This window comes from Ixodes scapularis, unplaced genomic scaffold (genome assembly GCF_016920785.2).
Source record: "Ixodes scapularis isolate PalLabHiFi unplaced genomic scaffold, ASM1692078v2 PGA_scaffold2__306_contigs__length_199485367, whole genome shotgun sequence".
Lineage (NCBI taxonomy): Eukaryota > Metazoa > Arthropoda > Arachnida > Ixodida > Ixodidae > Ixodes > Ixodes scapularis.
This window is the reverse complement of record NW_024609857.1, coordinates 119883968-119906656: the sequence shown is the minus strand read 5'-3', so window position 1 is coordinate 119906656 and position 22689 is coordinate 119883968. Positions and strand designations below refer to the sequence as shown.

General features: G+C 44.2%; 1 protein-coding gene across 1 annotated transcript; it reads left to right on the top strand.

Moving 5' to 3' along the window:
• The first annotated feature begins 3601 nt into the window (after positions 1-3601).
• Positions 3602-22489, top strand: LOC120844054. Its single transcript, XM_040215650.2, has 6 exons — positions 3602-3616; positions 3947-4304; positions 7268-7426; positions 17055-17131; positions 19794-20016; positions 22227-22489. The coding sequence occupies exons 2-6, from the start codon at positions 4016-4018 to the stop codon at positions 22487-22489; spliced, it is 1011 nt and encodes a 336-aa protein (XP_040071584.1). The 5' UTR covers positions 3602-3616; positions 3947-4015.
• The last annotated feature ends 200 nt before the right edge of the window (positions 22490-22689 follow it).

The following is a 22689-nucleotide window of genomic DNA, read 5'->3' as shown; positions in this document are numbered from 1 at the left end:
AACAACGAACAACCTCAAGGTAAACAATGCAAACCGAGAAACGGAACAAGCCGAGCCACTGAGCCGAGCGGACCAGTGACCACCGCGGTGGGACAAACTAGCAGACGCAGTCAGAGCCGAAGACCGAATCTATAATAAGCCAGGGCGATGGCCAGCGTCGAAGCTACGCTGTTTGGTTACATTTTAATCTAATTTTTAGCGCCCCCGAAGCACCGCGCAAATTCGCTTCCCTGCAATTAAGGAATTGTGCGTGCGTGCGTGTGTGTGTGTGTGAGCTTTTCGCGCCGAGAATTCGGGAGTTGCTCGCAGTCGTGAGGGGTTTACTTCCGACGACTTCGCGAGTTCCAAGTTTTCGTTAAATCGACGGCTGTATGGTGTTTCAGAGGTCATAAAAATAATATTTAATAAGTTCTACTATTTTTAATAATTAATATGAGCCTTGAGGATATTTAGGATTTTCTTCCAACGAATAAACACCAATAAGATACCATCATGTTACAGCAGTTTCACTTCTGTTTTCAAGAGAGATATTCCAGGCTCATTACAATCCCGTCCAATCCAATCCAATCCACCTTTATTTTTCGGAGTTGCCCGAACGGCTTTCCTTTCTGGCTCTGCTCTTGCCTGTGCCTCCTAGTCCTAACAGGACCTCTGCTTTGATTTGGGTATCGTTGTTTTCACCTTTTTGTGTTACTGCGTTCTATCTTGTGCACTTCGTTTTGTGCGTTGTGCGTTTTTTTTTTCTGGTAGCCCAGCAAGCGTTGCTTTATTCTTTTGACTTTCTTTTCGTATGTTTCTTCTGTTTTCGCGATGTTCTACGCGTACGTACATTACCCCGCCGACAAAGAGAAGGCGATCATGCCTGTGTGCCTGATCAAGGATTATAATCCAAAAACGGAGACTGACATCCCTAGTGAACCGGTGCAAGCGTATTGGCACTCCGAGGCCGGCCTTGAAGAAGGCTACTACGAGGCGAAAGTGGTCCTTCTTGCAAGTAAGTACCTGGCCTTTGCTGTTCCTCTGTGTTTGCCCTGCGCTGATCTGTTTTCTCAAAGGAAGTGTGTGCGGTTTGTGTAGCTCAGAACTCGATTGCAATACTGGGAAATCGTACTTCCTTAACATACGATTGTGGTAAACGCAATATCCAGCGTTACTTCCGACGTAACTACTTTTAATGAGTAAAGTTATTCGGACTCCGGCCTGCACCTCGACCGGAAAAGGGTGTACGCACTACGCGAAACTCGTATAAAACGAATAGTTAAAAGTTTTCTAATAAGCGGTGGCAAAGCATAGTGGCAAGGTTTCTGCTTCATACGCAAGTGGGCGCGGGTTCGATCCGCGGTGTGGGCCCACTTTCTTTTTTTTCTCGAACATTTTGTTTTGTCGAGGCGTTTGGCAATATTTGCGGCATATCTTTTTTATGCTTACTTGAATACCAGTTGAACGTTTAGGAAAAGCGATGGAGAGAAAAAAAACAAAGAACCACACTACTGGACTATCAACCTTTTAATAAAACTTTCTTTTCCTCAACACTATCCTAAAAGGTGTCTTCTTCTTCATCTGTGAGATCTTAGACTGAAACTTCCTTTTTCTCGACACTAACCGTAGAGTTTACCTCTTCTTCAGCTGTCGGATCTTACAAAACTTTCTTTTTTTCTACACTTTCGGTAGTGTCAACTTCTTTTTCCTCTGTCGGATCTTGGCATTCAAATAGTCCCGACTTGGTTGCTCCGAGGGGCCACTCCCTGCGGATATATTTTTTTTTTAGGCAAGAGCGCAATGGAGGCGACACTTAAGCATTCTTCCCCCCTTTCCTCAATGGCCAGTGACTCGAGTAATCTCCCTTCCAAGCTGTTTCCGGTGTCGTGCGACAAGTGATGTTTGTGAAGTGAGGACCACATTTGCATTCCCGACAATGTGTCGAAAAGTGGCCTGCCGACGTTAGTGTGGCCACAGAGGCTGCATGTTCTCTGGTGCGGTTGTTTATGCACCTCCCTGTTTGCCCTATGTAGCTTTTGCCACATGACATAGGGGTATTGTATACGACTCCTTTTTCACATGGGGCATAGGGTGTTCAATGCGCAGTGCCGCAGGTCGTCGTCACGTTCTGGTCGGTCTTCCGGTTCACCCTACGGCACGTGGCGTATGCCTTGTTGGGGGCTGAGCACACAACATGGATGCCTTGTCGGCCAGCGATCTTTTTTAGACGATGAGTGATCCCGTGTATATATGGTACCACTACGAAAGGCTTTGGTGGTTTCTTTTTCGTTGGTTCATTTTTCTCCGGATTATGTCGCACTTGCTTACAAAGCTTCTCACATATCACATATCCCCATGTCATGTGGCAAAAGCTACATAGGGCAAACAGGGAGGTGCATAAACGACCGCACCAGAGAACATGCAGCCTCTGTGGCCACACTAACGTCGGCGGGCCACCTTTCGGCGCATTATCGGGAATGCAAATGTGCTCCTGACTTCACAAACATCACTGTCGTCGCACAACACCGGAAACAGCTTGGAAGGGAGATCCTCGAGTCGCTGGCCATTGAGGAGAGTTAGAGCCAGATTGTAGCACATTTTTATCCCGTGAATCCAAATATCACATTCGTTTTCCCTGAAGATGTAACTGAACACAAGAAAACTCGAAAAATTTCCCGCCAAATCTTTTGATTACCAAGTCTATGTCGCTCATGTGGGTAGCACGTGCAATTGCAAGCTTACCAGGTATATTCCCCCACACGTGACACCATTTGTGATGTTTTTTTGCTGACCTTTCTGAAAATATCAAGAGTGCGAGCATGACTATGATGGGTGCTCAATAAGGCACGAGAGAGCGGAGGTTCCAAGAACTCTGGGTGTGATGTCATGCTCAAAGAGGGCGGGACTTCGGTGCTATTTTCAAAATGCTGTGCGACGGCTTCCTACATCAGATTGAAAAATAATTTCGATATTCATGGTCCTAGAGGCCAAAGAAGATGATCCATGTGTTTTTTCAAATATACAGAACCACTTCGGTTTCCCTTTAAACCGAATGTGAGTGCATCTACACTGGTAGTGCACACTCTAAATTTTTTCACTGAAATTAAAAAAGATGCAACTGCCACAAGGATTGGTAGTCTGAGCACCTACAAATAATTGAAGCATTTGTTAAGAGGAAGAATATGTGTGACGTAAATGCAGCTTCCAGTGACTTACTAAAATAATTGTAATGTTTTGGGCAGAGATTATCAGCAGAGTACAGGGCATAACACAGCACAATCACATGACCGCTAACTTTTCTTATTTTTCTCTTATAATTGAAATGCTGTCATTGAATTCATGGATTTATATGTGGCTTGCACGTGACATATTCTGCAGTGTTGGCGGTTGTTTTACTTCTTGCAAACTGTGCAGTTCAAGCTTGGTGGTGTAAAATTACTATAGCATTAAATTAACACTAGTGGCTGATATGCCATCAGTATGCCTGACCCTGTCATGTCAGACTGACCTATCTGTTCTGTGGCTCTGTTAACATGTTTTTATCTTTTATTCACCAGAATCGAAGAGGGCACTTCTCGAGGAGATGGCCCACAAGAAGCGACTGGTTATTCCCCACATTTTTGAGGAACCAGTGCAAGTAAGTGGGTCTGTTGCAGACACAGACTTTTGTTTCGAGTTGGTTATTGTGTTTATGACATTTGATACCTTACTTCAGTCATTATTCGCGATTTGTAATGCTAAAAACCTGAAAAGAAGTCTTGGGGATGTCTAGAAGTATTTTGTCGAGCCAGCGAAAAAAATAAAGGAAAGCTAGTTTGTAGTAGATAGACCTATGAGGTGGAAAATAAATTGTTTAAGATCGAAGTTCCACAAAAGAGGGCAGTGGAAAATGGCAATTACAAAACGGTTCCACTTTGAGCGGACCCGGGCACTTCCACAATATTGTATTGTATTTTGTATATTTTAGGCATCAACATCAGGTTCTGCGTCCAACAAGAACTTGAAACAACGCAAGGCTCTTGCCAAGAGGAAACAGATGGCGAGCATTCTAAGTAAGAAGAGGCCTTTAGCAGGAGACTCAACCGACGACGAGGACCCTGCAGTTGTGCCGAAGTCGGAGCTAGATAGGGCTGAAGAAGCTCTGCGATCTCTGCGGAAGAGGCTCCGCAAGGCGGAGGAAAAGTCTTGTGCCACATGCGCCGAAGGCGTTGTGTCGAAAGCCGAACATGACGCAGCTCTTGGAAAAATTGAGGAGCTTCAAAAGAAACTAAAGGAAGTAGAGGATTCCAACTTTCGACTCATGCGTGTCGTCCTCGACAAGATCGGTAAGCTACCCGTCATGTTTACTTGAATGTTTCGCAATTGTGCTTTAGGATTATGCACCCTTATGGCTAACAATGGACCTTTTCCACATACCGACGGCACCAGGCGGTGGCTGCACAAACTAAAAATTGAGGAAGTGACCTACCTGCGCTACCAATCGATATAGGGAGCTAGGCTACCAGTTTCTTCGCTCTCCGAGCAGCGGCGCGTGCCCTACGCGACTTCAAAGAGGGGCATCTGTGGCATCCACCTAAACGTCGTGTTTTCCTTTCCGTCGACATTCTCTTTTCATGTAACACAATTATATATATTCTTCAGTTACGTGTTGTGCTCGCTGATATACGGCCTCCTTCCGAATTTCCTCGATTTTTCGTTCTGACTTCCGCCGCTTAGCATCGGGTGCTCGCGCGTGCGCAGAACGCTTCTCGGAAAAGGTCCATTGCAGTGGGCCTAATTTTTTGCTTGCCTGGTGACTATCGATGGACACATGGTCACTGTGCCTTCTCCAGAGATCACCAGAGAGGCCAGTCACCAGGCCACTCACCAGCTGCAGGGAAGAACGTCAGTGCCTGCTGCACCCATCCCTGTCCCCGTCCCCGTCCCTGTCTCTGTCCCCGTCGCTGCTCCTGTCCCTGTCCCCGTCGCTGCTCCTGTCCCTGTCCCCGTCGCTGCTCCTGTCCCTGTCCCCGTCGCTGCTCCTGTCCTTGTGCCCGTTGCTGTCCCTACTTCGGTGCCTGATCGTGTGATGACAGAGGCCGGATGTAAGGGCAGGATAGCTGAATTTCAGTTTCCATTAATTAATTCCCAAGTTTCTTCTTGCTGTTATATTGTGGATGTAGATATTGTTTCAGAAGTTAGCTTTTCTTTAGGAGTTACATGGAAAAAAAGGATCCAAGGTTTCAAATGTGCCTACAAAAATGAGATGTTCCTTATGTGCTACATTTGTCGGCGTCATGTATTTAACATGGTTTGCAGACACTTTTTTTTTTCACTTTTAAAAATTTAGTTTTTACAAATTCTTTAAATTTTGTGAAGAAATGAGGACAGAAATACTTTTTCATTTGCGCAAAGTACTGCAAGATACTAAAAAGAATGCATGTCTACTTTACTGCAGATCATGTGAATAGCGTCACTGCTGTTCGCAGGAAGGGCAGCGAATGACAAGGTGTTGACAGCGTTGAGTGTCTTGACACAGATGATTTTTTCAAGTATATCTGTTATCAGTGTATTGTCAATCAATGGGCCATTTCTGTACATGGCAGTGACTGGCTGTTCATGTGCTCTGAGGTAAAGTAGACATGCTTTCTTGGTTCATATCAGACTCGCAATATTCATTACTTTACAGTATGTAACTTGCTGAAAGTATGAAGCCAAAGGGAAACTCCGATCAGAAGTTAAACGAAAACAAATGGCCGATATCACTTTAGTGGCACGAAATAAGACAGCAGCCTAAATTCAGTAAACTCACTTGAGCGAGCGTCAACTTAACAAATATTTCAGGATATTGAACCTTAAAAAAATCACCGGCGCTTCTCCTATGCATTCTATGCAAAAATGTTTCAGTTTAACGAAAAACACATTCTGAATAGCAAATATTTCAGTTCAACAAACTTGATCGATGGTCCCAGGATTATTTTTGCAATCAGTTCACTGAAGTTTTGTGCTCTGCAGTGCTGGCGTAGCCGATGCCCGCCTATTATCGCTGGCTTTTACAGTACTGCCGAAGCAAAGCGGCGGTGCGGTAGACGAAAATCAACCATGTGGTGCGTCTGTTTTTTCTTTTCGTCGGTTGCATTTGGCCATCTTTGTTGTGGGTAACAACAGTAGGACGGCAGTTTGTGCACCCACTTTCGTAACGAGCACGAGACGGAAGTGGTTGTCTTTATCACACAAGCTCAAAATTCCTCAGTGTCTGGACAATGAATAAAGGCAAGTGGACGTTGCGAAGGACTATGAGATTCCACCGTCAACGTTGTGAACGATAGTGAAGCAAAAGTCAAAGCTTGAAGGAGAAACTGCACCTCAATGGCAATAGCAAATGACTCTGCACGGGATATTTCCAGTCAGTGGATGATATTGTTGTGGTATGGCTTTGTCGCAGCAACAAGCTGTGCCAGAGAGAGAGAGAGAGAATAAACTTTATTTTTATTCTCGAGGAAGTGCAAAAAAACAGAGACTCTCTGGACAGCCTAGTTACTTCATGCGCATTAAGAGCGCCGGTGCAAATGAAAATTATATTTTTTTTTAAATGAGAAAGGCAGCATCATAACTGTTATGCACTTTGTATATATCAATGTACATGACTTCATAAATTACATTTCACACTTTTGACTCAATATATGCTGTGCCCTATGCTGTTCTATGTTCTAGTGAAGATATTCAGTTAAGCACGACGTGCACAGGAAGCAGACGAACTTGCACGCCGTATAATCCTTCAAGTAGCCTCGATGCCAGCCGCCTTTAGTGAACTTTCAGATAAGTGAACTATTTCCTTGGGTCCCTTGAGTTCGCTCAAGTGAGAATTTACTGTATTGCATCAAGGTGACGCTGAATTCCCTACTAAAACCAATATTATGATGTGCCCAACGGGTGGCCACCGTCACTCTGGTGCAAACCCCTCTTCTTCCTGCCTTTTCACTGTTGTGTAAAGTGATAATTATAGCCGCTTTCCACCTTTCCTTGTTGTTTTGTTTCGTTTGTAGAGGATCCACACACCTGGATTATCCCTTTTTACTGTGTGTCGACCAGGTTGAGATACTTTGCATTGTACAATGAGCTATATCCATACTTTGTGTGCCACTTGCTATGCTACGTTTTGAATTGGTTGCCATGCTCAATTACAATAAATAAGTTTGTATTTTTTTGCAGAATATTTTTATGCCCCTTTTCAGGTATTCCCTTTGGGGTTTACACGCTTGATCGCTTTTTGATCAGTCAAATTTGACCTTGGAATTTTTGTTTTCAGGTGTGTCTACAATGCTGTACCGCACAACTGGGGCATCGGGCAGCACGCAAGAATTGACAGACTCCGAGGAGTGTTCCCATCTGCAACCTGCAGGGAACCTATCCCCGCTCCCTGTGGAGGCTACAGAGTCTGAGGAGGTTCCTCCCGCTGAACCACACAGTAAGTTTGCTGACAATGTAAATTAGCTGAACATGAAAAACTACAGTTCATTCATAAATAATGTGTGGGTCAACTTCGTATAAACACCAAAGAGGAATGTATTTCGTAGTACTAACATACATAGAGTGTAGCAACAACATCCATGTCACTATACAAGGCCAGTATGACCACTGCAATTGCACAATTATTATTTCTTTCTAATGGAGCTGAGGGATTCTCTGTCTCCAAGTTTTGTTTTGCTATTGGAAAGAGATGTAGGTCTGTTATGAGCCTATTAACAGGACTGAAGTATTTTAATGGCTCCCTTTTTTCTATCAAAAACAGTAACGAGACCTGATGAACCTAGGCATTGCCTAATTATCAGGGACAGACAGCTCGAGTATCTCTCGTTCGGTGCAGTTGTCGAGGTTTAGAAAAACAAAAAATAGTCAAACTTCCCTTGATCATTCGATAAACTCGGGAAGCATAGAATGTCTGGTGTGTGCGTTACGCCTGCATTATGTATGATTGGGTATGCTCAGTTACGAGGAGCTGTGAGATGTTTCAGATAGAAACTCATGCAGGCATTCCATGCACAACACATTCATGTTCTCCTCATATTATCAGAATGATCAAGACAAGTTTAAATTCGTTCAGAAGTCTAGTGTATGAGCAGTTGTGGGATCATGTGCCGAGCTGCAATTAATCATTCTCAGGGCAACTGTGCGTGCTATCAGTCACCTGCTATGTGTATGCATCTGTTCCGGAGTACTGACATCAAAGCAGTTTCTTAAGAGGGCGCGGTACCTCTATTTATTCGTCCGTTTCAGCCACCAGATGGCGCGCGGCTCGAAACGTGGTTGAACGCGCAACTTCTAGATGGCGCCAGTATCGAGGTGTGAAAAGGCCCGCGTTATCCGCTGCGTGAAATAGATCCCGAAATCTGCCGTGTTCTCCCGGCGGAGGAAGTTTCTGCATCCCTCGCGCGCGCTTGGTATGTACGCGCGGTGACCGAATCCGGCCTCTGCGCTGTGTGATGCAGTGGGTGGCGCTCGTTTCTGTTCGGAGGTAGGAATAAAAATGCCGGTCCCCTTTTTTACGACGCTCGTTTCTATGGCTTGTTTTTCTTTTTTTTTTTTTTTATCTCAAGTGACCTACAGTACCGCCTGTTCGAAATCGTCCTTTGCGGTGAGCGATTGAGAGTCAGGTTAGCATTTTATTTGGGTCAGCACTACACGTTTAATGGAGACCTCGGGCGGCGAGGTAAATATGCATTGCTTCCCAAAGTGTGTCCAAGGTGCGCAATGACAATTGGAAAGGGTATTGAAGGCGCGCGACCGTCGGTTGGTAAAATACGTACGTTAGATTCACTTATTCAGTCTAATCATTTTTGCCAACGTCTTTTATCTGTTTCGACAAATGACATGGTCGAGTCTATTGATAACCTTAGCTAGATTGGACGTACGGAGTGTCCGGGCTTTAAATAAATTTGCTTCGTTTATGTGAATGAATAACTGTTTTCTCTTTTCCGTGCTCGGTGCTATGCAAAAATCGCTGAGATGTTATGGTAGCTCAGTGTGGCGGCGTTTTGCACGCTGACTCGCTATTGCATTCGCTGTGCACAATATGTGTTCAGATGGAATGTGCCAAATCGTATTTCCGATCGATATGATAGATTTACTTTACTACAGTGTTAATTATATTTTCCTGATTTAAACTGGTTCGTCCCTGATCTGAGCCTAAGTTTAAATTCGAAGGGCAGACAGACTTAGCGTCGTAACAGCCGTAATGCACAGAAAGAAATTAGTACCATGAAAGAAAAAACAAAAGGATACGAGGTGGCTCAGTGTTATAGAAGTAATGAGTGTGCAAAGGATGGGATACGGTCCATTCGTCACATGCACACTCGTCACAGGACGATTGGTCACAGGACGATTCGTCACACAGGAACATTCGTCATAGGATGACTCGTCACGTGGCCAACCGGTCTCACAATAGTTCGTCCCCCCAAAAATGTATTGTTCAATTTGGTTCGGGCGGACAAAGGCGAAGAATTTGTAAGGAACGTTTTAGCTTCTGATTCGGTCCCGAACATTGAATGTTGGTTGGGCCTCAGAAAGTCGGTCACCTCTTATCTTAGCATGTCTTTCGCTTCTCGAGGTCAAAGAATTTGTAACAGACGTTCTAGCTATCTGGGTCCGTCCTGAACGGTGAATGCGGAGGCCATAGAAGAGCGACTATTTTTTAACTACATTCAAAAGGATGGAGGTGATCGCAACAGAGAGAGCCATGATGCTGCACGAGGGGTACTCGTACACATTCGGCAGAAGGAATTCCGATACTTGTTGGTTTTGTCGAATAGGTGTATGCAAGGCAAAACTAAAAACTAATTTGGCTGCCAGTCGGATTATTGCTCGTTCAAGCCTGCAACTGAGATCAACCTGCTGAAGACCCGTAATATAATGAAAGGAAAAGCGGATGAGTATTGTAATATTAGTTTATATAACCATTGGTTTACGTGACAGTGGAAAATTGTGAAACTCCTCATCAGGGTATGTAGGCAGATGTTGAAATTTACAATTTACTATCGTCCCCTGCTCGATCAATGAGACCAGTTGCCCGCATGACGAGTCATCCTGTGACAAATGTTCCTATGTGACGAATCATCCTGTGACCAATCGTCCTGTGACGAATGCGCATGTGACGAATCGTCCTCATCCCGCAAAGGATGCCATCGTACGTTTTTTTTTTTTTCTTTTTTTGTTTTTTTAACTCTCCGCATTGCTGGGAAACGCTCAAGGTACCAGCAAAGACAGCGAGCTGGCGTGAAATTTCCATCGAGCGGAAAACGAGTGTGACTTTTATTTCATCATGCGCTTTCATTTTGATATGGCTCAAAATGGGCGCGAAATAGTAACAGGTAAGGCAACAAAATTTAGATGTTAGGTCTGGAGCACCGCCATACTCAGCCGTGTTGGGGGCATCTCTCGCGAGTCAATACGGCAAAGGTATTGCGCGTCGAACTGTACGTGAGTTATCCATTTCAGCGAAACCTTGATTTCGCAAAACTATTGTGGCTCGGGTCGTGGCTTCCAGTACTTGAAAGCCACGAGCGAGAAATAAATGACGAAAATAAACCTGTGACCAATCGTCCTGTGACGAATGCGCATGTGACGAATCGTCCTCATCCCCTTCTCCAAGGTTTATTTTCATCATGCTTGTCCAGCTCGCTTGCACCTTTGCATTTAATTGCATTATAAATAAATGACAGTTGATTTTGAAGGACAATCGCGACGTGGAAACCCATAAAAGAGAGTTCCAATAAGACGAGAGCTTCCCCTTCTCTTCAAGTGCGTGGGTTACGCTCTCAATCCTGCACCTGTGGTAACACCGCAGGCTCCTAAAATGGCTTTGAAAACGTTCCTGATCGCAACAACTTTTTTTTTTTTTTTTTTTTTTGTCGAGGCGCTATTTCATTTTTTTTACTTTTTGTCTACCTTGATACCCCATCAGCGCAAAAACTACCATAAACTAAAAACAAAATAGTGGGCATACAACGACAACGCACCCACTGGGACCCGAGTCAAGGCAAGAACAACTAACTACTAAAAGGGGAAAAAAATCATGTTCGCATACACAGACAGAACGCCTCCATCGAAAGAAATGAATCATGCGCTTGTTCTGCCAGTCTCGTTGTGCATCTGTCAAAAGCCACAAAGGAGGAAGACAATCAGCGCCTACACCACTCCCCTCCACTCCCCCCCCCCCCCCCCCCCCCGCCCCCCACCCCTAAAAAGAAGAAAAGAAAGGTTTCTTGGGCGCGCGCGCGGTCGCCCAAGCGATGACCTTGGAAGGGTATGCGATTGTAGCACGTTTGTCCCCCGGTTGTGCCCCTGTCTCAAATGCCACGGTCCGTTTCTCCCAAGTGCCCGTCTTATCTTCCCGAGGATCAACTCCGCAATGATTCTGAATCATTCCGATGCTTTCCAACGTTGCAAAACTGTTAGACGAATATTTGCACAGAAGTATACTCTGTTCGCAGAACTATCTACGGCGCTAAAATTCAAAAGCGCCGAGTTGGATTGGGGAACTCGTGTAGGTTTAGCTCATCGTTGGAACATTCTTATTCGCTCGATGAACTCCACAAAACGTGTAAATATTAGAATGAACTTTCCAGAGAACGAGAGTTGTTGTCGGGGTTCCAGGCGACCGGACAGGTCGCAATTATTGGCTGATTAAAAATTTTATTTCATAATCACAATCGTATCATCAAGGGCACGCCATTTCCTCATCACTTCTTCTACGAAAAGAGTTGCTGTATTCGTAGCACACACAGACGGAAACGGTTGAGACTGCCCAAATAATATCTTCTTTTGGCAGGTACTGCGCAGCGATTACACACAATGCCTCTAACATAAACATGCTGCTCCACATGTCTATTCACAAGATGCAATACATCGTTCTCCCAACTTTGTTGAAATGGGCATGAAAGCGCGTAACCGTCACTTTTTTGAAGTTCTACTTAGAGGTGAAGTGTTTACCGTAAAAAGTCGTAAATTATTTATTTTTTTCCGTTTACTACAAAGCTCGATTCCCTTAAATTTTTGTTTTTATATCGTCTCTACAGCGCTTTTACGTCGGTACTTTCGTGTTAGAGGACATCACATAATGTGCGAAAAAAACAACAAAAAAACGGTAGGATCGATGCTGCATAGCCTTTTTTTTTTTTGTGGACATCAAGAAAAAAAAAAAAAGATAGTAGTTGTCTTCACTTCGCACTGCATGTTTTGGCACGGAAGTTCCTATTTGGTTATGATGTCTTTACTTTCTTAAAAATTATATACAGTAATTTAAATTACCGAATTACAAAAACGTCGAAATTGTATAATTGCTTTTCGTTGGGACGCCATGACGACAGCGACACTCGTGTTCCCTCGTGGTTTTCGCCAGCATTTCTACGATGAATTGCCAGGATCGCGAGATGCAACAGCGTGACACTCCGTCTTCTGTGACGTCATTTGTTGCACTTCGGGACAACTTTTGATGTATGGCCAGCATAAGACGCTAACCACACCAGTCGGAGACGCGCTGCAGGTGCCATAGTGCTGCTCGTAAAAGTAGCTGTCACGTGCTTTGCTCCGCGACTGAGGGTTGCCAAATTACGGTGAAACGGAGTATAGACAAAACAGACTGGACGACATTTACCGGGCATCTTTAGAGCTGCGAAGCTCAAAATCACGCGTACTCATAAGATTTTTTTTTTCTCGCGTGTTTGTGATTTTTATGATGTCCTGCAAGCAAGAAAAAAATATATATGGTGAAGTCACTCCGAGGGGGTAGCGATAACTGCGAGCCACGAACATGAAGGACTCGCTAACATCCGTCAGGAGTGTGAACGGTAAATCGTCACGCAAACATATTCTCACAAGCTGCAAATATTTATTTGGGTTAGCAAGTAGAATACTAGTATACTAACGACATGTGATTATTGTACACAAGATACCATTTCTCGGTTCTTCAAAACCATTTCCCAAGTCTGAACGGTCGCGCTACGGGCCGCGGCTAGCCGTGCCCTCGATAGACTACGGAGCTGCGTTGTGTCGTCTGCTACTGTACCGCCAACAGGAGAGCGATAGCTCTGTGTGTTCCACAGATGCGTGTTGCGGTATAACTCTGTACGTCTGTCCTAGAGGAAGACAAAGAGATAGGCTCTGTGACCCCCTCCTAAGCTAACAAAAACAAACAGAAGTATACTCGTTTGGACTGAAAGGTTTACAAAATAGTGACCAGACATTGGAAAAGCATATGTCACAGAACTTGGTTTATGAAATGGCATCATTGTTTCGAGCAAGAAATCACCTGCTCACCACTGGGACGATGAAATCGTCACTATTTATTGCGTCAGGTATATTTGCGCTCATGAAGAAAAATCTGAACACATCCTTCTCCCAAAGTCCTATGTCGAATAATAAACACTTTTTTAAACATCTATGCACAAATAACTCATTTTTTTCTACACTTGTATATGCACGTTAATTGACGTCAAACCGCATTTTTGATTAGATCTTGATGTCTACACCAACTACATTCATATTTTTTAGGGCTTTATTGAACGATAACTTCAACTATAGTTAATGGAACACGATGGCTCGATCTCGACAAAAACCTCAACGTGCGAAGCTTCCACAGACGGTCGCTAGCGAGTATTCTCAATGTGAGACTTCAGAAGCTTTCGCTTGCCATAGGGAGCTTGCTTTCGACTACAGCACTGCACGGGCCCAGAAAGCGCTGCTGTGTGGAGAGGTTGACTTACAAGATGACGTGTTACGTGGTCACGTAAGATGGCATCATTTCGTGCAGCGTGATCACGTAAGATGACGTCATTTCGTGTAACGAGATCATGTAAGATGACGTGTTTGTGTCACGTCATCACGTAAGATGACGTCAGTTCGTATGAACTGACGTCATCTTACGACAACGCCAACAACATTAGTGCCGTCCGGAACCATTGACCTTAGAAACGCGCTTCTTCGCTTGAAGAGCTGATATGCGTTGATTGTTATTTGTTTCTTTTGCCTACTACAGACCATTCAAGAACTCGCCTTCTGGGTGCCACCAACTTCGTCTACTGGGCTGTGAAGCGCGTTCGAGCGTGCGCAATACCTCTCTAGGCCGAAAGATTGTACACTGAGTATGCGTTCACAGCTCAATGACTTTGGCATTTTTCGTCAGGATAGATGCTCCCACGAGAAGAGCGTAATGGATATGTGAATAGAATTGGAAATTTGAAATGTTCTTGTCCAATCGCATTTTTCTTTGGTTATCAACGCTTTTTAGCGTCATCACAAGACGTTCAACCCATAATACACTGGTGATTAAAAAATAAGCACCGAAAAACATGCACCGATTTTCGCTCAAAAATAAACACCGGAAAAAAACATACCGTAATCATTACCCATGTCACCTTTTTGGGTGATATGTGAATTTCCAGAAGAACAGCGAGTTATCACCCTCCCCTAGGAATACCCTGACCACAGAGCAGGCGACCCGTTTTTCCCCGCGTTAGATTGTGGTGACCACGAACCGTACGGAGGTCACAGGACGTCCGTGAAAAATAAAAAGGAGGCAAACAACGATCTACTCTGTGCACGCTTCATCCCCAATTTCCACGACCCCAAGGCCGAAGGACGTTTGTGTGAAGGATAACAATAAAATAAAACTTTGCGTCAAAAAAAAAAAAGCCCGTTTTTAAAAGAAAAAAAAAAGTAGAAACAAGCACAACGCGTTGACGGACCGCGAGGTTGTGGAACACCTCGCGGTCCGCTTGCCACAGGACGGTTGTCTTCGACCCATAGCTCCAAGGTGAATTTGCCACTTGCGAAAACACGGAGACCTACCCAGCGAGAACCAGGAAAGCAAGACACGCACACTGACGCCTCGGCGTGCAGAATGAAACAGGATACGGGCGCGGAACACGGCCGCGGAAGAACACCTCGCACAGTGCCGATCCGGCCGATCTCCGAACGGACGATTTCGCATTTCGTGGACAGCGAGCGCCACCGCACGGGAGAGAGAGGTACCTTAAAAACGACGAAAACAAGCACCGACACCTTGGTTCTTTATATTTGCTGTAGTTACGGAACAAATCGACTTACATGAATAATTTGAATATTATTCGATTCCGTAATAAATTTAGAAGACATTAAACGCAATTCTTCTTATGTTTGAATTTAGATAATTCTGTAAATTCGCTCCGAACGCAAGAGTGCCGAATTAGCCGATTTTGACCATTTTCATGATTTTTTTAAAGAATATAATTAAATTTATGACGAAACATCTGTTGCATTTAGTGTCTCGATAATGACTCAATGTCTTTAAAGCCGAAATTTTCAAGAAGATCCGCGCAGCCGTTATTATGTGAGAATTTTTTTAATTTGGTGAAAAACCTCATGTATTCTCTATGGGGCTCTGAGGTGCGCCCCCTCTTAAGGCTGGTTGACACACTTACGTTGAGTCTGATCGAGTGCGACTGCAACCGCTTGCGGCACTTAAGACAAGATGGCGGCGTCTGCGCAGTTCAGCCAATGGCAGTGTTACTATGGTGCCTGGAACGCGTTTTCGATTGGTGTGTTTACTGTCCTATATCCCCCCCCCCATATTGCGTTCAAAATGGTCCGGAAGTGGCAATAAAATTTGCCACAAAAGCTAAAAGTGTCATGCTATCGGGTGTCGCAATCCTTGCGGTTGGTTGTCGACTCATTAGGGGCGCCGGCTAACAAGATGAGCGGACATAAATAGTTGCTGTTATCGGAATGTCCCGTCTCATGTTCACTTGAGTTTCCATCAACTGTTGAGCAGCAGAGTCAGACAAGGTAGAACAGTCGTCTGCCAACTGTACCTTTGCTGTTGGACCGCCGCCAAGATCACGACCAGCAACAGCATGACATTTTTGTGACATCACAAGGTGTAAATCGAGGGACCAAAATGAGGACGCCTTAACACACCTGTCGAAGACGCGTTCCAAGCACTGTAGTGTTACCAACACATTTACTGTTTAATGCAGTGAATGGCATCTGTGGTTATGTCTGAATGCATTTTGATACAGTAAGTGCGTTCCCAACACTGCCGTTGGTGCCATCTCACAGATGCCGCCATCTTGTTTTAAGCGTTGCAAGTGGTTGCAGTCGCACTCGGTTGGATGCAACACAAGTTTGTGAATTTGACTTTTTGCAACCCAGCTGAAAATTCCCATTAAATCCCATTGGAATTCCAACTGGTTTTAACTGGAACCAATTGGTTTTAGTGGGTTCCAGCTGGAACCACACTGGCCAATGGGTCTCACCAATTGGAATTATTTTTCCAGTTGGAACCTGAATGGGTTCCCAATGGTTCCCATTGGTTCCCGTTGGTTCCCATTGGCAGTGACCAATTGGTTGTCCAAAAACCCAACTGGTACCAATAAGTCACCAATTGGTACCAATAAGAAAATTCCAATTGGAACTTAATGGGAATTTTGAACTGGGAATGCTTCTTTCTGTTTGCTCTGGAGCACGTGAGTGTCTCAGGTTTGAGCTCATATTTTGCCTGCACTACAGCAGCATTTGTGTTGTGCTATCCCTTTGTGTTCTCTCCAAGAGTATGTGCTGTTGATCAGGTACTACAAAGAATAATGCAAGGAGAACATAGAGGCGCCCTAGTCATCCTTAGCCCAGCTGGTTCCGCTCCCCCTCGGAGCCCTAAAGTAACGCATCGGCGTTTGGGTCACTAGGTCTGCTCTTTGATTCTCATCGCCACCCAGGGCCGGTTTGCTCATCTCGCAGCTGCTGCTCCAATTGCGGCCAACTTAGCCGCAGGTATTTTATTTCACGAGACCAGCTCCATGGAGGCATGGAAGTACCTAGCGTCCCTGCCTAATGGCACAGACGTTTGTGTCGCTTCAAGCACAAAAGTTTGATTTTGCTCCCAGAAACTGACTGCAGAGGCTTGCAATTCAAGTTAAATTAACTGCACTCTTACATTTTTGGAGTGGCAGGTAAAGTTACAGTCGGGGTAGACTGTCCTTCATTTCTGTATATAACTCCTTAATTTCATAAAGCCAGCTAGGTTTCTAAAGTTGCTGATGTTGAGAATTTTCAATTTGCACTTCTAGGTGATGCCGGGGCTGCTGGCTGTGGGGAGTCTGGGGATGTTCCTTATCCTCCGCTTCTTGCTGTCCTGGATGGTCAAGTATGCATGAGAGCCTACAAAAGATTTTGTTAAATGTTTTCATTGAAAGGACAGTTTTCGGAACAAAAGTGTTATTGATTATATTAACAAAGCTAATACCTAGGCAAGCTTTTTACGTATGCATCTTAGTATCCTAAGAGATGCCCCACCACCTAAAGGTAGTCCAATGGTCACCTCCGCAGAAACGGGGCAAGCCACAAGGGGAGGTGAGCAAGCCATGAGGGCTGGAAACGACAGTTATCCTTCATTCAGTTAACCCTTGCAGCCATAACAGGCTTGACGGCCCACTGCATCTAAAATAGCATAATGTAATTCACTAGTAGGTAGTTCATCTTGCCAACTCAACTGCAAATCCGCAGGCTTTAAAGTTTGTTAAAAGTGTATGTGTTCTTGGCTTTGTTGCAACAAGATTTTTATATTTTTTTATCAAGCTCTAAAAGTTAGCTTTCCCATTATTTTCACTTAGTTTGCTCTTAAATTGAGGTGGCTATCTTTTAGTATAGTATGGTATGTCTACATTGTCTAATGAACCAATCAGAATGGGTATTTGCTGTAGATGTGGAAGTGCATTTATTATTTTTTCAGGTGGCAAACAGTTCAATATGTGGTGTGGAAAAGCTTAATTAAATAAGTTTGCATTTTTTAGTGCCGGCACTAGGTAAGTTGGATCGAGGGCTTTTGAGAGCACGGTGCACCACTTATATAGGCATAACGGAGGGTGCTTGCAGCCAGCTCCATGTAACAAAATATTGTGTCTTCTACTCGGTCACACCACAGACAAATGCCAAAAGCTCTACTACCTGAAAATCTGTACTGTTAGGGTTGAGAACTCGTGACTAACCAGTCCACAAAATTAATAACCATGCGTCCTGCTAAATCTGGTACTTTGGGGCTAATCAAATTCATTACCAGTGCTAACATTACTGGTGATACAGTGGCAAACTGTTGCCTGGTTAAAAGAATAAAGCCAAAAGAATAGAGGATAAATCTTATAAAAAATGCAAGTAGTAAGAGGGATGCTGTACCCCCCCGGATAGAAAAGTTGTGTCAAAAATCTATTTTGCATGGAGAAAAATGAAAACAATATTCAGGGTGTGAGTAATTTTGCAGTAATCTGTGTTTTCCTTCATGTATCCTCTTTCATTTTACTGTAACCATACCAACATGGTGCAAACAAGTGCGACAGAGAGGAGTGGAGAGGTAGACTGCTAATGTAAATTTCATTGTGCAGCATAAATAGTGAGCTAAATCGTTTCTTCAAGGAAAATGCATGTTTGCAACATGCGTGTGGTATACGCACTGTTAAAAAAGTTCTTTTTTTTTTTGGTTGCAGTTGTTTTTTGACATACGATGCATTTACAAGTTTTGCATAGCTGATGGTATCTGGACATACAGTAGTATCTCGTTAATTCGAAGTCTGTTGGACTGAGAAAGATATTCCAATTAAGCGGGATTTAAAATTATACGAAAAATAAAAAAAAAATAAAAGAACCAAAATCATGTGCGGGTAAACCTTAAAAAACTTTTTATTGCAAAACATGATGCAGTTACATGAAGTAATCGTCAATCTGCTTAACGCTTCCTGTGGTTGGTGATACTTATCGTGTTCTCAAAAATGACGATTGGGCAAATGTTTCCGTACAGCCACCGTATATACATACTCTAAAAAACTGCAGACAACCCCTAGCAATTGCACGACTTCTCCGAGAGCAAAGGCACGGGTAACTCGTAGTCGCTGCCATTTTGGGTTTCAACAGCCACACTCCCAGCAATATCACTTTCAGTGTTTGCATAGCATGTCTGCCAGGTGATCAAGGCGCCTTCCACCTCGGCATAGGTAGGAAGACAAATTAGTGAACGCTTTGGTGAGTGTCTTGTTGCAGGCCTAGAGAATTGTCGTCCTTGTCGAGAGGCAGCTTATGTTTCTCGGCAAGCTTCGTTCTCGAAAATGCAAACTTGTCTGCTTTCTCGATGAGGCCCACTTTCTGGCGCGGCGTTAGGGTTTTGTGCTTCAGCAGGTTCCCTCCGCACTACAATCGCACATGAGATTGACATCACTGACTCCCAGATCACAATGGAAAAAGCAGAAAAGCACACAAATAACTTTTATGCATGGATTCGCATGCAAGCAGGCAACGGAATGACGAAAACTCGCCATGTTATTGCATTTGGGTGCTGATTTGTGCCACTTAGCATGTAAAAAATGAGCCGGGCCGACGAAAGTCCAGAAACTAACTGGGTAGGTGCGCTCTGGTCATACATATTATTTGGTCATATTTACACTTGATACTATATGGGACCATAGAAATTCTACTAGTTATCCTGGATTTTCAATAAACTGAGGTTCTACTGTATTACTATAGTAATATACTAGTGTGTGGCATACGTGGTCTTTCTTTTCCACTTTAAAATAATTAGTTTTAACAAACGGTGATTACAGAAGGTTTTGTCATCTGATGAATAGCATTATGCTACGAGTACTGTAGAGCAATAAAAACCCATCTTTTGTTTGCATATTCCCTTTTTTACTGCTTATTTTGATATCAGCAATGGGGTACCGATTTTTTTAAACTTAAGTCATACAGGTCAAAATTACAGCAGCTCTACAGGGGAATAGAGAGAGCCCTCTTCTTGTATATTGAAACTGCCTGTCATGCTGCAGGTTCATCTCGGCCACGGCATAACTCTGGCGGAGGCCACGATGACCCACGCTCTCACCCATGCGTCCACTCCTGGACGGTTCGTGAGAATGGTCAGTCGAGGCCTCTGGGAGCCTGCAGCGCTGTTTGACCGGAGCGTCACCGGACAAGCCTGCAGGCGCCTTCTCAAAAATGGGGCAGTGGGGAAGACACCCCTCACCCCAGAAAAGATTGATGCCGTCATTGGTGAGTGGATTATTCATTTAAGGGACCCTGCCACGGGTTTCCAACTAGGTTTGTATGTGCATAACCTACGCCCAAGCTAGTACTCGCGACTCCAGCGACCTATAGGGGGCGCCACCACCAAACAAACATGGTGGCTGAGTCCAGGTCGTGTCGGCTCGGCCGGGCCGCCTGAACAGGTGGCGCGTTCAATTTAACAGATTTTGTTTTGTTTAATGCCCAATTTTATAGGTATTTGAACTGAGACGGTTAAGTGTAGCCGGTGCACATAAACTTGCAAAGCATAGTGTTGTTTTCCCGTTTTTTTTTTTTTTTTTTTCTTCTTTCCTTGTTAAACTTTTGTTTCAGAGATTTCGTTCAAAACCGAAACTATGGGCTCCGGAGAGACGGTATTATACTAATCAGTTTTGGTCGTCTAAGGAAAGCGGCGATTACTACAGTATTGTTCCACCAAGAGCAATTTTCAGCTAACTCGCATGCCTCGACCATGCGACTTATCTGTCGGCGAAATCAAGCTTTTGTGCGTATCCACATTTAGGAAACAGCTCCAGTCGTCTGCCCGGTCAACAACACAGGCTGCAGGAAAGTTACGAAAATTAAGCAAGCGCTTCTCGAGCCAAGGAGCATGTTAACCCGCCGGCACCCCACTAAGCAGCTGATACTCGTATTTCATATTCAGGTTTTAGTAGCAATCGAGAAGTCATTTTGTCGAGCGGGTTATGTATTATATTACGTATTATGTCCCACTAAAGCGATCTTAGTATATTCTTCGGGTTGAAATATGGGCTTAGTTGACTAGCTATTAGGTGAACTGCTGAATAAAAGTATATTTGACAGACAGAGAGATACTACTTAAACTTAGCCAAATGGTTCTAGCCGGCAGCACGGAGACAAACTGAAGAGAGTCTTCATTGGAGATTCACGCAGAACCTCTCTGCATTGAACTTTGCTTCGAATCCTGAACTATGAAAATGAGCATTTTTTGTCGCCGGTCAACCTGATCAACGTAGACGTATATTGCTGCTGGCTTTGATGGGGGTATAATTTCAATATTGGAGGCGTGATAGATCAAAATGCCGTGACAGCTTCTAACGTTGCGAGACGCGTCCCCCACCTTTTGAAAACAGATAATTTCCCTCATTCATCATTTGCAGCGAGCAGGTTTTCCTGAATCAAGTGCGAAAGTCAGCCCAACTCCTTCAGAGTGGTACAGAGGCTTTTTTGGCGAAAAGCAGCCAAGATGAATAGCCAACACACCGACCGGCGTGGGTGGCTCAAACTTGAAGCTAATCGAACACAACCAAACTCCAGAAAAGCAGCTATCGAACCTTCCCATTCACTTGACTGCCACATTGGTGTTCCCTCCAGTGAAATGCCTCGTCTGTCGTCCTCAGTTCACTGTTCTACATCCTTATAAAGAAACCACATCAGTTACCAAGTAGTCGTCACTTTGAATGTGATTAGAGACAGACAAGAAATCAAAACGTTTTTTCCGTGATTCCTCCCCAACCAAGAAATCGAAAGCACACGACCGTGTGTTGTGGAGTAAACGGACTTTCAACCACGTGATGGAAGGAAACAATCAACTGAGGCTTCACCACACTAATGAACACTCAGGCAAACTCAAGAAATTTTCGGACCTTCGTCAAATTACATCGTTCGCCACAGTGCCGACAACACGCGTCTGAGAAAGCCACCAGAGACGCGGAGGGGCACGGAGCGACCTGGTCCGGCTGGTCCCCGGTTTTCCTGCTTGGTGGCGTCCATTTTGCTGGAGTCGCGAATATGAGACTTCAGTAACACAGTAAAATATATTTTTTAACCAATTTGTGCTACTCAGAATATAATATGTGAAATGAACTCATGATTGCAGCTACCTTTTCTCTTTGGTGATGGCACAGTAGTTGATGGTGCAGCCAGAACCAGCAGCGTTCGTAATTGTTGGAACATCTCTTTATGAAGATGTGAATGGCATGTGGATTAGCGGGTGCTTCAGGTGAAGGTGGGACCAAAAACCACTTGGCAAAAGGCATGCACATTAATGTCACGTGCACTTTTCCAGCCAGTCTGGTTGCCTGTGCCGTTGACAGGATGTCACCAAGCTTACGCTTTTGCCACCGATTGGCGCTCCATTTAAAACACACTTTAATTTTCTTATTGTCTGAACTCCAGACAATAAAAACTAAACACGCTGCAATTCTCTGGTTTTGCAGCTGCGTTTGGCTGCTATGCAGAAAAGCAGGCCAAAATGAAGAAAGACAAGGAGGACGGCAAGAAAGACAAGGAGGACGGCAAGAAAGACAAGGAGGACGGCAGCAACAAGCCAGGTCCCAAGAAAGGCAAAGAGCCGTCCGTCAGGGACGTGGTGAAAAAGCTCTTAGGTGACTATTTGGTCGATAAGAACAGGGAAGAGGAGAGGGCGAAGAAGAACACAAAGAACGACCACGAATCTCCGTTAGCAGTTCCCCCACCCTAAACGCCAGTCGCTTCCGCTTTTCGTCCTTTTTTTTTTTTTTTTTTTGCTGCAATATTTTTTTTTTTTAAATTTTTATTGTGTTTTGGCATTATACTTATAAGAACCTTGTGCAATATGTATTTTTATTTACAAAGCTATATTTTTTTTATGATTTATTAATTATTTTTCAGTCTTGAATGTGTTAATGGTACTGACGGGAT

What these genes read in the sequence shown, in the direction of transcription:
- LOC120844054 (XM_040215650.2), top strand. Translation starts at nt 4,016, where the DNA reads ATGGCGAGCATTCTAAGTAAGAAGAGGCCTTTAGCAGGAGACTCAACC. An exon ending in TGTCGTCCTCGACAAGATCG is followed by an intron (nt 4,305 to 7,267) that starts GTAAGCTACCCG and finishes TTTTGTTTTCAG; the next exon opens with GTGTGTCTACAATGCTGTAC. An exon ending in TTGCTGTCCTGGATGGTCAA is followed by an intron (nt 17,132 to 19,793) that starts GTATGCATGAGA and finishes GTCATGCTGCAG; the next exon opens with GTTCATCTCGGCCACGGCAT.